The 17,182-nt window shown below is 40.0% G+C and overlaps 1 protein-coding gene across 1 annotated transcript in view; it reads left to right on the forward strand.

Annotated features, from left to right (window-relative positions):
* LOC148047092 (vomeronasal type-2 receptor 26-like) overlaps nt 1–16,160 on the forward strand; it is a 34,143-nt gene extending 17,983 nt beyond the window's left edge. Inside the window, exons 3-6 of the mRNA XM_087707741.1 lie at nt 4,993–5,138; nt 6,228–6,519; nt 13,972–14,102; nt 14,677–16,160. Coding sequence (XP_087563867.1) covers nt 4,993–5,138; nt 6,228–6,519; nt 13,972–14,102; nt 14,677–15,577 — 1,470 coding nt within the window. The 3' untranslated portion in view covers nt 15,578–16,160. The remainder of the gene's footprint in view (nt 1–4,992; nt 5,139–6,227; nt 6,520–13,971; nt 14,103–14,676) is intronic.
* The last annotated feature ends 1,022 nt before the right edge of the window (nt 16,161–17,182 follow it).

Genomic DNA, 17,182 nt, shown 5'->3' on the forward strand with positions numbered 1-17,182 from the left:
GTGTCACATCCCTAGGGATTGTATCCAAAGAGTGATAAATATCAGCCTTCAGAGAAAACAATGTATGAAGTGATATCATGCATGAGAACTTCTCAAAGTGCTCAGCATATCCTATTTCATTGAAAGTCTGAAACCACACAGAGGAACTCACTTTGTCTCCTATCATTGTAATGCATGTCAAAGCTTTGGTTCCTCCTTCTGACTTTATTTGATAGAAAGAGAAGAAGCAACAAGGCAGAGGATTGACACTCAGGCAGACAAATGATCTTCCCGTTTTTCCTTCTCATGCTGCTTCCTCATGCATCTGATGGGAAGCTCACTTTGAAATGCTCTCTGAACCTGAAGAAGAATGAAGCCGACCCACTAAATTTTTACAAGTCGGGAGACTTTCTTCTGGGTGGGGTCATCGGTGCATTCAAAGCAACCTTCCTCCTTTATGATTTCAGCAGGAGCCCCTCCATAAAGATCTATGGGTGAGTCACTGCAGGCATAAGGAGCCTGCTTCTTTGCTGGTCACTGCTAATTTCCAGACCTTTGCACTATTTCATTGCCATCTTTCATCCATTGCTGTCTTCTGGTGCTGGAGAAAGATGGAGGGAGGGGGAATTCACAAGGCTTGCAAAGCTCCTTCCTTCGTAATTGTGGTAAATCTACTTTTTTCTTGACATCAGTTTAAGAGATTCTTTTAAAAACTGCAAAAGGTACATCATTTGTGTCCATTGTCAGAATTCCTCCTTGGATCAGATTTTCCACCCATTGCTTCTTGTCCTGCTTTCAGGTGCTTTGGAGAATAGCTTGACTCCCTCTTCTTTTTTTGACAGCCCCTGAGATATTGAAACACTGCTATCATGTCCCCCCTAGTCCTACTTTTCATTAAACTACGCATACTCAGTTCCAGCAACCGTTCTTCATATGTTTTTGCCTCCACTTCCCTAATCATCTTTTTTTTAAATATATTTTTTTATTTTTAAAACTAACAAAAACGAAACAACACAAATAAAAATATTTCCTCAATTTTGTCAAGCATGTCGTTTGGTTACAAACTTTTGTGCATCAGTTTTTACAATTAAAAATAAGATCACTGATTATCCATCACACATAACTAAATACATCCTTATCATTGAGCATTATGTGTTCACGTTAGCGCTAATATTAATCATCCATAGAGTATACAATACTTATAGTGTAGCATATTCAACTCCAGAAATAGTTTCCTATTGCTAATCCAAGTAGTTATTGGACATTTCAATTCATATATATATATATATATATATATATATATCATTATATCATTAGTCCATTTAACATATAAAACTCTTACCATTATAACATGGTCGATGCTTATAATTATACATAGAATTCAATTCATCCCATTCTTGTACATTGAATACATTATTGTCCTTTGCATGTCATATGATCAAACACTCTATTTCATAGCAAAAAAAACCAAAAACTTTAATAACAATGACTATACCTTTCTGGTAGTACATTAATAAACAATTTTATTTCCAGGTTTTTTTATCCAACCATTGGTAAAACAAATTCCATACCTTATAAAATTGCTCATCCTACTGTTCTCTAATTTCAAATGTAAGTCTACTCATTTCAGCACATTCCATTATCTTCCAAATACTTTCCTCCTGTGTTGGTATTTTCTCATTTTTCCAATTTTTTTGCAAATATCATTCTAGCAGCTGTTAAAATGTTTACAATCATATATTTCAAGTCTTTATTATGTATTTCAGGTATGATTCCCAATAGAAAATGTTCTGGTTTTAAGTCTATGTGTTTATGTATTATTTTCTCCAACCACATGTGAATTTTAGTCCAATATCTGTTAGCTTCAGTACAAGTCTACCATATGTGGTAGTATGAGCCCGACATCTGATGACATTTCCAGAATTTTTCGGATTTTTTCTTAGACATTCTTGCTATTCTCGTTGGGGATAAGTGCCATCTGTAAAACATCTTATACAAATTCTCTTTATATGCAGTTGACATTGTCATTTTGTAGTTTTGAGTCCACAGTTTTTGCCATTTCTCTAAGTCAATCCCATGCTCAAAATTTCCCCCCCCCAAGCTTTCATAGTTTCTTTAACTTATTCTTCCTGTAGTTTCACCTCTAATAGGTAGCTATAAAGTTTTTAAATTACTTTTTCATCAGTACCTGTTAAGATTTTATCTAATTCAGTCATTTTTATCATAAAAACCCTCCTTTTTTAGATCTTCATTATACCTAGAATGTATTTGCACATATGAATACCAATTAATTTCAATCCCTTCCTGTTTCAAATCTTGAATGGATTTAAGTTCACCCCCTGTATTTAATAGTTCAGCATATCTAATTGTTTGTTCCTTTTTATATATTATTGAATATGAAAAAGCTTCAATGGTTGATATCCAGACTCGAATTTTTAAGTAATTTCTTAATCTTCTCCCAGTTTAATAACAGAGACTCTCTTATATAATGTCTTCTAAAGTAACCATGTGCTTTGGCTCCCTTAAACCATAAGAATGCATGCCATCCCAGCAGCAAGTTGTGACTCTCTAAGTTCAAAAGCCTAACATTTCTTAACATTATCCAATCCTTGATCCACATCAGACTTGTTGCCTGGTAATATAGCTCCCAGTCAGGTAAGCCCAATCCTCCTCTTGTTTTAGCGTCTTGTGACACTTTAAGTTTTATTCTGGCTTTTTTCCCCTGCCATATAAAGTTCAACATCATTTTATTTAGATCTTCAAAATAGTCTTTCTCCAACCTAATTGGGATTGTCTGGAACAAATATAAGATTCTCTGTAAAATGTTCATTTTAATTGTTGAGATTCTCCCAATCATTGATAATTGTAGATTTTTCCATTTCATCAAGTCTGTTGCAATTTGTTGCTTCAATCTAAAATAGTTACCCTCTTTGAGAGTACTACATCTAGCTGTTAAAAAGATCCCCAAATATTTGACCTTATTCGTAACTTGCATCTCCAAGATTTCTGCCAATTCTTCTTTTTGTTTTGATGATATGTTCTTTGTCAAGATCTTTGTTTTGTCTTTATTTATTTTCAAGCTTGCTACTTTTCCATACTCCTCAATTCTTTCTATCAATTTAGGTGTAGATTTAAGTGGCTCCTTGAGAATGAAAACTAAATCATCTGCAAATGCTTGCAACTTACATTCTTCTTTTTTAATAGTCATTCCCTTTATTTCTTCCTCTTCTATGATCCATATATTTAAGACTTCTAACGTTAAGACAAAAAGTAACGGTGATGATGGGCAGCCTTGTCTCGTACCTCTCTTTATTTCAATAGGGTTTGTTAATTCGCCATTTATCATTATCTTAGCTGTTTGTTTGTGATATACCATTTGTATACCTTGAATAAAATTCTTACCAAAGTTCATTTGTTCCATTTGTTGTATCATGAATCACCAGTTCACATTATCAAAAGCCTTCTGCGCATCAAGAAACATCAAGGCCATTTGCTTTTCAGAGTGAGCCTCATAGTATTCCAAGGTGTCCAAGATTATTCTTATATTATCCTTAATTTGTCTCTTTGGTAGAAAACCATTTTGATCTTAAATATTTTTTAAAGTCTAAGAGTGAATAAGTAAAGGAAGTAGACAAGGGGATCAAAGTTAAAGTAAAGAAGAATATAGGAATTGTGATAAAAAACAAAAAAAAACAATAAAAAACAATAAAAATCTTAAACACCTTGTCCAATTAGTTCCAAATCATAAGTTCCCTAATCATCTTTGTTGCTCTTCTCACACTCTTTCTAGAGTCTCCACATCTTTTTTACATTGTGGCGACCAAAACTGGATGCAATATTTCAAATATGGTCTTACTAAGGCATTATAAAGCAATATTAAGATTTTTCACAATAATACCACTTTATAATGCCTTAGTAAGACCACACTTTGAATACTGTATCCAGTTTTTCATGCCATTTGTATGTTGCTGTTTTTAGAGATTATCTGATCTGTATTAATAGAGGGAGAGAATCAAGATCTAGTACCACTTTACAAAGTCTTAAAAAGGCCACAAGAGTAACTATTGATCTAAAATTATACTTAGGGTGTTGGCTAAGGCTTAGCACCTGGCAGATACTGGAGGAGGGGGGAGTTGTATGAAGCAGCAGGATAAGCACAGAAAGCATTAGGACTTTAAGATGCACCATGGACAATGATCATGACCAAATAGTCACCCTCTGATTTAGCCTGGGACTTTGCTGTAGAATCCAGGAATTGCTGAGAAAAATCATGGGGGGGGGGGGAAAGACCCCACTGTTTTCTTTGTCTTTGTTGCCTCCTACTGAGAGGCTTATCACTCCAGCTGCCTCCTTTTGTTTAAGATAGGACACCAGGTTTCTTAATGGCTGCTGGGTAGAGGTGGTATTAGCTTCACCAGCCTCAGATGAGGCACGGTTGTCTGTGGTACCAGGCACAGCAAGGAGAATAGCATATCTATTGGGTCCTGCTACTTTGATATGGCTGGTAACTTCATCCAACTTGGGCTGGTCCAAACAAAGGCACTGTGTGATCTTGCAGAGAATGCAGAGAAGAACAAGACTGATGAGGGGGTTGGAGGCCAAAACATATGAAGAACAGTTGCAGGAACTGGGTATGTCTAGTTTAATGAAAAGAAGAACTAGAGGAGACATGATAGCAGTCTTCCAATATTTGAGAGGATCCTATAAAGACTAGGAGGTCAAACTATTTTCCAAAGCACCAAAAGGCAAGATGGGAAACCATGAATGGAAACTAACCAAGGAGAGAAGCAATCTAGAACTAAGGAGACATTTCTTAATGGTGAAAGCAATAAACCAATGGAACAACTTGCCTTCAAAAGTTGTGGGCGCTCCATCACTGCAGACTTTCAAAAAGATACTAGACAATATTTGTCTGAAATGGTATAATGTCTCCTGCCCAAGCAGGGGGTTGGACTAGAAGAACTCCAATGTCCCTTCCAACTCTATTATTCTGTTACCTCCTTGTTTTCTGAGGAAGAGAAGGTGGATGAACATCATTTTCCAACATCCTTGCCATCCTTGCTGAATTTGGAGCAAGAAGTGGACATTTCAGTAAGGCAGGAGGGGCAACATCGGGACATCTTTGGAAGCACAGGAGTTATTTCTCACCCCTGGAGATGGTGACATTTCTTCCTGTAAGCATCTCAACAAAGTCTGGATGGTCATGGGTCAAAGATTGTTTATTCAGTTTGCCTTGGGCGTTCTGAAGCATTAAGGCTCATAAAGCTTAGATATTAATAGTAGCCATCACTCCCAGACAATATGTAGATAACAACAGTGTCATTTACTTGAATTTGATCTTGGAATTCCTGAGAAAACTGCTAGAATAATTCAAGGAGATTCCAGCACTGAATACACAAAGGGTCTTAAAACATAACATAAAAAGAAAGAGTCCAAGAAATCAGATGGGGGAAAAACACTCTTCTTCAATGAGGAGTCTTGGTGTGACTATGAGTGCCTAATAAATATGTCTGTGACAAAATCGTGTACAAATCATTAATTTTAGATAACATCAGACCATTGCTAATTTTAAAGGGTTCTCTTATAACAAAAGAGGTGGCTCAGTGGCTAAGAGGCTGAGCTTGTTGATCACAAAGGTCGGCAGCTCAGCGGTTTGAATCCCCAGTGAGCTCACATTACTTGTCCCAGCTTCTGCCAACCTAGCAGTTCGAAAGCATGTAAAAATGCAAGTAGAAAAATAGGGACCCCCTTTGGTGGGAAGGTAACAGCATTCAATGTGCCTTCAGCGTTTAGTCATGCCGGCCACATGGCCATGGAGGCGTCTTTGGACAGCTCTGGCTCTTTGGCTTGGAAATGGAGATGAGCAGTGCCCTTAGAGTCTGGAACAACTAGCACATATGTGCCAGGGGAACCTTTACCTTTTATTATAACAAAATTTGGAATGTGTTTTTCTTTCATTTTATAATATGTTTTCTATAATACACTAATACATTTAAATTTTCATTCTTTATTTCACTATTTTGCTTCACTTCATATTTCCTATTCCGAGACTATTTTATGGAGGCTATTGGGGAAATGATGATGATGATCAGAATGTTAAAATGTGTGCCTGATTATTTACAACATCCGGGCAATGTTTTTGTAGGTTGGCCAATGATTTATGTAATATTTAGAGAGATATCCTTGTGAAGTTCTATAAACATTAGATTATTTTCATTAATGATGCTGTGGAATGTATATATTTTCAGGAAAGGATCCATGTTTTCCTGGAAAATTCTCTCTTTCCTATTTGCCATCCAGGAGATCAACCAGGATCTCCAGCTCCTAACCAATATCTCCCTGGGCTACAACCTCCATGAAAACCATTTCAACTCCATCATGACTTTGGATGCCTTACTGGATTTGCTTTCCACTGGGGAGGCAAATATTCCAAACTACAGGTGTGGAAGCCGTAATAGACCCCTGGCAGTTTTTGATGGATCCAATTCTGATATCTCCATTCAGATTTCAAATACGTTGAATGTTTATAAAATCCCACAGGTGTGTGCAAGGGTTTATCATATTTTCTATGTATTCATTATGCATTGATTTTACATCTCTTTTCAAGCCAATTATACCACCTATTCCATGTTTTGTAAGACTCTGTTTCCTCTCTATCTCTTAGTTCCATTATTAGCTTCTCCATTTCTGCGCATTCTAGCACCATTTTATTAATAATCTCTGCATTTGAGGAGATGGGGGGGTTGTTTCCAATTTTGGGCAAATGAGATTCCGGCTGCGATAATTATATGGATAGCATCTCGTTGAGGTGTTTTCCTCTAAGCACCATAATGGCAAACCTATAGCATATGTGCCAGAGGTGGCATGCAGCACCCTCTCTGATGACACATGAGCCGTAGCCCCAGTTCAGCTCTGCCGCACCTGCACATCTGCCTCCCACTGGCCAGCTGAGCATGTTTGGTGGGCAGAGCACTGGGGGTTCACACAAAGGGGGTTGTGCACACATATGAGGGGTTGCATGCATGGGGGATTGTGCACATATGCATGGGTGGACGGGGTGCATATGAGGGGTCATGTGTGCATGCATGGGGGTGGGAGGAATGGGGTCACATGTTGCATTTTGGGGATTCTGGTGCACATGCACTTTGGGCACTTGGTCTGGAAAAGATTATCAATCACTGCTCTAGCATATTAGAACTAGGATTGTTACTTTAGACTTCAAGTGCTAATAATATTGAAGCTTCGATTTGACTCAACAAATGATAGATTTTTCCCCATTTTCAGATCAGTTATGTTCCTGTTTCACAGACTCTGAATGACAAAATACTTTTCCCTTTTTTCTACCGAATGATCCCCAAAGAAGGAGTTCAGTATCCCACAATTGCCAAACTGCTCCAGCATTTTGGGTGGACGTTGGTCGGTCTGGTTGCTCCAGACTCTGATGGTGGAGAGAGATTCATGAGAAGTTTGTCTCCTCTGCTTGTCAGGAATGGTGTTTGCGTTGTTTTATCCCAAAGCATCCCTGTAGCTGCCCCTCAGGTACATTTTGATGGTCTTCAATTCTACAAATGGAGACAAGTCAATGTCTTCGTTTACTACGTGGAGATTGAGTCTTTCATTAGAGGAATATTCATTACTCAGAGGATCCTTGAAACTTTTGCAAAATCCACAGTTGGAAAGGTCTGGATCACTTCAGCCTTGTGGGATTTAACTTTGGATTTACAGTATACGACAATGATAATTCCATCCATCTATGGCTATATTTCCTTCTTAATCCACACAGACAGAAATGGCAATTATGGTGATTTTCAATCTGTCTACGAGGCTATGACAGACTTTATGGACAAAGCATTTCACTGCTCATATTCCAAGCATGACTTGTCCGTGAAAGGGTGGACAAGATGCCCAGAGAATAAGGATGTAGAAGCTCTGTCCCAAGAGCAGAAAGAAGGAATCCTGTCTCTGGACAGCTACATCACATATCGCTCCATCTGGACTGTGGCCAAGGTCTTGAATGCTGCATATTCATCCAGATCCAAGAAGAAAAGGAAGGATGATAAAGATAGTTTGGCTGTTCAGCATTTACAGCCATGGCAGGTATTCTATCTGCATAACACTCTGGTGCCATTCTCTCTTTTTTAAAAAACTTAAACTTATCTCAGGGAAGCAGTGGCTCTGTGGCTAAGGCGCTGAACTCCTGCGCCCCATCAGAATGTTCACCGAGCGAAGGCAGATTGAAATCCCCCAGGACTATAAGCCTGGGGTACTCAATTGCCAGCTCGGCTACTGACTCAAGGAGCGCAGGGAGGGCTGTTGTAATGCTGTTGGAAGGTAGGTACGTTAGCAACAAGCCCACTTGACTCCCAAGGTCCAACTTCACCAACAGGGACTCACACCCGACAAGCTCCGGAGCAGGGATCCTACGAGGAACTAATGACCTTTGGATGATGGCAGCCACTCCCCCACCCCTTACTTAGTGTCGTGGCTGAAGGAGCACCTGGAACCCTACTGGGCACATTTCAGTGAGGGGGACTCGTCCCTCCTGGCCCAGCCAGGTTTCAGTAATACATCCCAGGTCTGCCCCCTCGTCTAATATTAGGTCCCAGATGAGGGGAGCTTTGTGAACCACAGACCTGGCATTTAGCAAAAGCAGCCTGAGACCAGGGCCCTTACAACTCTCACCATCTGGTCCCGGAGTGGAGGTAACAGGGCCGGAAGGAGGGATCGCTGTGACATAGCAGACCTTCTTTCCCCGGTAATGGCTAGTCCTGAAGCTCCCATCATACCTGCCCCTCCCAGTCATGAGCGTAATGCTCTGGCCCACCCTCACGCCCACAGACCCCCCTCTATCCTCCAAGGCTCCCGTTCTTCTCAGCAGGCCATTCAAAGCAGACACTCCATATTGAGAGGTGGAGCCGGGCCCCCATCCACTTCTGCTTCAGCACTCAGTGGAGGGGGCACCAGGTTGCACTCTCGGTCCTCTCATATATACCACACAAACACTCTCTCAAGCATACCCCACTGTAATCATTAAAACATATAAAATACAATAATACAATAATATAATTTAAAAGTGGGTTCATTCATCTTCTTTCACACAGCACACACTCCACCAGCAGAATTGGCTCAGGTCTTAATTCCGCCTGAGCTGATCAGCATCAGTTCGGATAGCCGGAACTAATGATGGTGCAGAAAGGAGAGTTCCTCATCTCTCTTCCCTCCTGTGGGTCCGGAAAAGTGCAAAATCGGGCAAAAAGGGCCAGCGGGCCCAGAGTCTAGTGTGACTGGAGCGGCTGCAATAGCAATAGCAGTTAAACTTATATACCGCTTCATAGGGCTTTCAGCCCTCTCTAAGCGGTTTACAGAGTCAGCATATTGCCCCCAACAACAATCCGGGTCCTCATTTTACCCACCTCAGAAGGATGGAAGGCTGAGTCAACCCTGAGCCGGTGAGATTTGAACAGCCGAACTGCAGAACTGCAGTCAGCTGAAGTAGCCTGCAGTGCTGCATTTAACCACTGCGCCACCTTGGCTCTGCAAGGGGGGGGTGCCAGTTGGAAGAGGTGCTGAGTACACGCCTGCATCTCCACCTCTTCCCGTCATTTCCTTTCATCTCGGGCGTGTGACACGAACCAGCTGTAGAAGCTGCCAACATGCCAGAAGATCTTTATAACCGTTACTGCATTGGTACTGATCGGAAGATAGACTGAAGAGAAGAAGGTGAAGAGGGCACCAGTCGGGACGAAGAATGGCAACTGCTGGGGAAAATAATCGCCCAATCCCCAGGTGCAGCGCCTATCCAGACTAATGGCGCCGAGAATAGGATGGTCCAAAGAGTGGCGCTGTCTGAGGCGGCACTCCTGAGGTAGCAGCAGATGACACTGGTCGCAGCAAAAGGCCAGGCGCAAAGATCCTGGAGCTGTGGTCCAAACAGACAGAATGTAGGGCAGCGTGAAGCCCCACAGCGACAATGGCAAGGCAGAAGAAATGCTGTGCCAAGAAGAAGGAAGGAGGGGGGGCAAAAGAGCTGCAGCGGTGGCAGAAAACCAGCCACCCAGTCCCAGCACACATTACTGTAGAACTCCCCACCCCCTCCTCAGGGCACAAACTGCCATGCCAGCACCACCAGGCACAAGTCCAACGCCTTCCACGGCAGCGAGGCCAAGACTGTCGCCACCCGCGCAATGCCGTCTCCACCAGCACAGGAGCACAGAGAAACTGCTGAGGGCGGCAACACCATCAAGGAGCCTCCCGAAAGCAGTCCCCCCCTCAGGTAGTTGCCTCCGAAAGCCAGTCTCTTGCAGGAACCCCTCTTTTACCATGTCCGAGATCCTAGTCCCAGAGCTTCTTCCGTTTTTGTTTTCCGTAAGCCTAAGCGATCAAGCTTGGCAGCCATTTCCCATTCTCACGCATGCGCCCTTCTCTATTTATAGTCCTGGGCTAGCTCTGTGTAAACATCATTGGTAACATGGGTCCTTTTCATCTCTTATATGCATGATATCATTAGCCCTTCCCTAATGTACATAAAGATAATATGAGAGAAGCTGGAAGCATATTGGAACTTGCAAGATTAAACCAATATAGTTGATTTCAAGGCTGCTGTCAGGCCTGGAAACCATCTTTTGCATTGGGCCTTCAGACCTGCCACATTTAATCCTGTGGGAAACTGGTAGGGAGAATTATATGGAGTGGGGTAGATGTACTCAAAATAACATTCCTTTCTCAGAGAGTCAAGGTCATCCTGCCCTGCACCTAGAGTGGTGTGACTGGGAGGCATCCTCAGTTGGGACGGTGCCTGATTGGACCATGTGATGGACATGAGGGTGCTGGGCAGGGACTTCAACATTCATTTGGATGGGGAAAACCTGGAAACTTTCAGATTCAGGTTTTCCCAGATGTGCCAATATGACATCTCTAACAAAATGGAACTTTGAGGAACCTCAAGCCTTGGAGTCTTCTTTCATTAGGGGCGTTACTTGGAACCCTGACATTATATGCATTACATCATTAGCCCTAGAAGGTAGAAGCATATTGGAACATACAAGATTAATATCTGCCCTACGAGGTAGACCAGGCTAAGAAACCAATATAGTTGATTTCAAGACTGCTTTTATTCTAATTACTATAGTAATAGAGTCTAGCAATATATTTCTGCCTCAATACATAGTAGATGAATTTCATAAACTTTATAAGCTAATGTCCTTTAAGGTTTTTTTCCCCTTTATTATTATTATGTTATATTTTGTTGATTAGGTTAATTGCATCCATGGACCATATAGAAAACCATACTAAATATAAGCATTGCAGTAAATATAGATACGGAATACTGGAACTATGCAGAATGATCCCATCAGAATCCATGCTCTATTTTCTGAGTTTTCTCCTCGTTTCTCTTGTTTTAGCTTCATCTTCTCCTGCAAAACTCGCAACTTTACAATAACTCCTTGGATGGATTATATCTGGATGAGAGTGGAGAACTGGCTGCTGATCTTGACATCATGAGTTGGGCCCAGTTTCCCAATCAGTCAGTTATCCGGGCAAAATTTGGGAGCCTAACAAGACAGGGATCAGGAAAAGCTTTGTTTGCTATTGACCAGGATGCGATGGTGTCCCCAAAATGGCTCAACCAGGTGAAGGAAATTTTTCTTCGGTTCTTTTCAAAACCACAGGTGTCTCAGAACTGCTCTCTGGAAGATTGGCTCTAACGACAGAGTCTTGCAGGACTGATTCTGCTGCACTGCCTCCCCTTCTGATCCTCTGGAAAATTACTTATTTATTATATTTAGTGTGTCAAACATGTAAAAGATAACAGGGATCAGTAAAAATGTAAATATGAATACAGTAAATGGGTACAGATAAATGGAGATAGTAGGACAGTGATGGCAGGCATGCTGGTGTGCTTATGCATGCCCCTTACAGACCTCTTAGGAATGTTATGAGGTCAACAGTAGACAGTCTTAGGTTAAAATTATGAGGGTTTGAGGATGTAACAACAGAGTCAGGTAGTGCATTCTAGGCATTGACCACTCTGTTGCTTAAGTTGTATTTTCTGCAACCTTGAGTTTGTATCTATTGTTTGCTCATGTATTATTGTGATTGAAGTAGTCATCGACAAGTAGGTCATTGTAGTGGATAATTTTGTAAATTTGCAGATGATGCAACCATGGTGGGACTAATCTCCCGGTGGGGGATGAGTCTGCTTATTGAGATGAGGTGATACAGTTGCTTTCTTGGTGTGGAGATAGTAATGTGGTCCTTAACACCAATAAGACCAAGGAGCTTATAGTGGACTATACTGTAGAAGGAATAGGTCAGACATCCAGCCCTTGCTTATCAATGGAGACCAAGTGGAGTAAGTGGCCAGTTTTAAGTTTCTGGGTGTTAGCATAAAAGAGGACCTGACCTGGAGCACTAACATTACAGCACTGGTCAAAAGGGCCCAGCAGAAATTATACTACCAGGAAACAACAATTGAATGAAAAACTGCTTGGTCTTCTACCGCTGCACCATTGAGTGTTTTAACTTACTACACCTGTGTATGGTTTGCCAACTGCACAGTGGCAGATAGGATAGCACTCCAGAGGGTCAACATCATTACCCTCATCGGTTGTCCTCTCTCCTCTTTGGGAGAGCTTTATAGCTCCTGCTGCCTTAAGAAAGTTTAAAACATTCTTAAAGATCCATCTCATCCTGGGCATCCTTTTTTTGAACTATTACCATCCATCAGATGGTACAGGGCAATAAAAACAAGGACAAATAGGATGAACAACAGCTTCTATCCCAGGGCAGTAACTATGTTGAAATATGGTATAGTGCAATATGAATGCAATACCTGGTTTTCAATTCAATTATATAGAATATGAAGAATGTGTGTTTGTGTTTTTATCTTTATAGTTATAATGTACACTGAAAATGACATTTAATTTCATTGTATGAGGTTCAATGACAATAAACTAAACTAAACTACCCATATTTTTTTGACTATAAGACGCACCAAGATTTCAAAAAGGAAAACAAGAAAAAAAATAGTTTTGGCTCTCTCCAGCCCCCAGGAGCACTCTGCAGGACTCCCAAACCCTCTGTGCATCACATTTTTGCAAAACACAGGGTCATTTTCACGAAAACAGGATGAATGGTGTATGGTTTTAAGAGGCCAAAAATGGCTGTATTCAGTGTATAAGATGCAATAACATTTTCACCTTCTTTTAGGGTGGGGGGAAGTGCATCTTCAAAAAGTACGGCAATTTTATGATTAATAAAGAACAGCAAAACAAAAGCTAATTGGATATGACAAAAACTACCTCTTTGCATAGGGAAACAATTGCATGGAGTCAGACATGTTACCTTTATTGTATGTCCATTTAAATGAGGTCTGACGAAAGCAGAGCCCTTAAATTTAAGATGTTAATGAGGAAATAGTCATAAGCTTGCTTGAAGTTCACAGAGAAAGACAAACCAGGTATCAATTAATGCTTTGAAGCTTTCTCTTATTCAGAAGACAAACTCCAGACATCCTATCCTATCCTGACCTGGGGAACAAAAGCAGTTTTTATCTTTCCAATCCCCTCTTCCTCCTTCTCCTCTTGCCATGAAGACAGTTTCCACCCATCCAGTTCCAGCCAGGTGCAGAGACAAAAATGACCTTGACTTTCTAAGAAGAATGTTATTATGGCTATATATCACCCAACTCCACACAATCCCCCCTCCCATTTTCCCACATAGAAAGTGTGGCATGCCTGAAGTCCAAAATAAAAAGATGTCTTGCAGGCACGACACACCAATGGAACCACATCCCTCACTGGCAGCCAAGTCAACAGCCCATTGTGAAAGCACAGTTGCCCTTCATGGCAAGAATTGAGCTTCTTCAGCACTTTTCTTTCCCTCAATGGCTGGCTAATATCAGCGGAAGAGCAGCCCATGTGCCCATATGTCACAGATGCACACAACACTTTTCCCCATATTGCCCTTGACATGTCTTCTATTTTTGCTTAGTCCCTCCCTGAATCTAAATGTGTGGAGAGCTGCCATTTTGGTTTCTTCATGGTGCCTCAGGAAGGGGAGCCTCCTTGCTGCTATGACTGTGTTCCTTGTGGACAAGGGACCATCTCCACTCAGAAAGGTGGGTGGCTTTGAAAGGAAAGTCCCCATAGAGGGAGTAGTCAGAGATTTGGAATCCTCAATTTTGGTGTTTCTGATTTTTATCTTCCTTGCCTTAAAATCCAGAATGAGTCTCGTGAGGTGAGTTGTAAGAAAACATCTTAGAGAAAGATAGCTTATCAGTCAAGCCCTATTTTGCCTCTGGTCATCTCTCCATAATTTTTCTGAATAGAAAAAAAGGACATTTTTGAAAAAAAAAAAAGGGTGTGTGTGTGTGATTTATCTTTGTACCTTTTTTGCTGATTTTTTCCACAATTTGTCCATAAATTAAAAAGAGCACATTAAGAGAAAAGTGCCAAAAACACAGTCACAAAAAGAGAATATTTTAAAGTACACATTTTAAAGAATTTCAGGTAAAAGGTGTGAATGAAATTGATTGCTGGGAATTTTTTTTAAAAAAAAAATCAAAATTGCGGGAATTGACCAATCTGAGATGATGTGTTTATGAAAGATAAGGGTGGACAAGGTAGACTGAGGGAGAAAAATCCAACATTGGAAGAGTTAAATAAACCATAGTTCTCTCATCTCTCTTATTTGCAGATGCAAAAAATGCACCAAATGCCCAGAGGATAAGCATCCAAATGAAAAACGAGATCAGTGCATCCCCAAAATCACAACCTTCCTATCTTACAAAGGGATTCTGGGGAACATGCTGACTTCCTTTACTCTGATCTTGTCTTTAACCACAGTACTTGTCTTAGCAATCTTCATTAGATACTTGGAGACACCAATAGTCAAGGCCAACAACAGGGACCTCTCTTATATCTTCCTCATCTCCCTGTTGTTGTCCTTCCTGACCTCCTTTCTCCTCATTGGAGAGCCAAGGAAAGCCACTTGCCTTCTCCGTCAAACAGTTTTCAGCATTGTCTACTCAACTGCTGTCTCTTCAATTTTAGCCAAGACAATCACAGTAGTGTTGGCCTTCCTGGCCACAAAGCCGGGCAACACCATGAGGAGGTGGCTGGGGAAGACTCTGACCAATTCCCTGGTTCTTTCTTGTTCTGGGATTCAAGCTCTAATTTGCTCCATCTGGTTAGGAGTCTCTCCCCCTTTTCCCGATGCTGACTTCCACTCTCAGCCTGGACATATCATCCTGCAATGCAATGAAGGGTCTGTCGCCATGTTCTATGGAGCCCTTGGCTACATGGGCTTCCTGGCTGGCATTTGCTTCACAGTGGCTTTCTTGGCCAGGAATCTCCCTGGGGCTTTCAATGAAGCCAAGCTGGTCACCTTCAGCATGCTGGTCTTCTGCAGTGTCTGGGTGACTTTTGTGCCTGCCTACCTGAGCACCAAAGGGAAATACATGGTGGCTGTGCAGGTCTTCTCCATCTTGGCTTCCAGTGCTGGGCTGCTAGGCTGCATCTTCATCCCCAAGTGCTACATTATTATCCTGAGGCCAGATCTCAACACAAAAGAGCAGCTTGTTTTAAAAATAAAATAAGAATGATAAGATGATAATTTAGGATTCTTAAATGGAGAGAAAACTTATTTCAAAGGACAGGACATAGAAGGAGAAGAAAGCATTAAAGAACTTATGGACTATGAAATACTATTTGCAAAATATTTGATAACGCTGTTGAGAATTAAAGATAAGCTGACAAAGGAAACAGAAGGAGGGCGTCAACATTATATGAGAGATACTACAAACAAGAAGGTGCAAAGAGGACTCCGTACAGACTTGTTTAAAAAGATGTTTGGAGAATTGGATCCACAAATGGCAGTAGATGTAAGATTGTTTGGCTATTGGAGAGATACAGGTTGATAGATGGAAGATGATAATTCAAAATTAGCTAAACTTAGTTAAATCCAGTGATAATAGGTATAGTTAAATAAAAATTGATAATGATAGTAATGTATACAATGTTGAGCTGTTATGACAAGTAATAATTGGATATGAGAAGGGAAGGTTAGAAATATTTTTGGACTATATATAAAGATTATTAATAACAATAATAATAATAAAAAATTAGACACAGTTAAGTTTCAACTAATAGGGGAAAATGATATGATATAGGCTATAGTTAAATACAATTTGAGTTAAGATATTTGAATTAATATGAATTATATTTGATAGTGGAAGAGGTGCACAAAAGCCTTTTGTAACCAGCTGATACACTTTCTACAGTATGTAAAGAAGGAGGATTTGTATGTTTGTTTTGAAAGTAATTTTTTTTTTTTTTACAAAAAAATAATTTAGGATTCTACAGTTCAAAATAATTTAATTTAGTATTTTGCATTTTAAGAAATTCATCCTGCAACTTTTTCCCTATTACCCCAAGTTAGCTTTATGGAGTTGTGAAAAAACCAGAGTATAGGTTTTTCCAAAGTGTTGTTTTATATAAAAAATATAGACCTCAAAATGTGTTACTCTGTTTTACAAATACTTTTGGTTTTGGCTTCTCATTCCCAAGAATTATGTTTATTTTTGTTTAATATGTTCTTTGTCATTTATTTACAATTCAATCATCTCTTTTTACCTGATAACTTCAGAACACAATGACACAGAAACAGAAGCATGCACTATTATATCTGAATAATTTTATTTATTTATTTATGATCAGTGATACTAAATAAAGTTAAACAAGGAAATGAAATGAATCAAATGAATATGGTTTGTATTGTATTTCATGTGTATTGTTTGATTTGATGTTCCCCATCTAGAATACAGAATAAAGATTGCTGCAGGCTGAAAACATTGTTAATAAATTTTATTATTAGAAATTTTCCTTGTTCTTAAAAATCCTCTCCTTCTTTAGGGCTAAGAAATAATTTCCATTCTCTCTGTTTAATCTGAGAGGAAAAACTAAGTTAAGCAAAATTTAAGCACTAAAATATTCATCTCAAGGTTATGTTGAAATTATTTCTCTGCTTCATTAAATAGCATTAAACTGCCTGATTTGTTATTTTGTTTTTATTGCTTTTCTATTAATAATTAAAAGAAAAAAAGATAAAAATAAAATAGTAACATAATAGTGATAATTATTATAATTATACATTCATTGTCAAAGAAAAGGGGAAAAAGACTTAAGTGCTTGAAAAAGGAGGA

Source organism: Thamnophis sirtalis, unplaced genomic scaffold, assembly GCF_051295495.1.
Source record: "Thamnophis sirtalis isolate CommonGarterSnake01/CBP01778 unplaced genomic scaffold, rThaSir2_p1.2 scaffold_3, whole genome shotgun sequence".
NCBI lineage: Eukaryota > Metazoa > Chordata > Lepidosauria > Squamata > Natricidae > Thamnophis > Thamnophis sirtalis.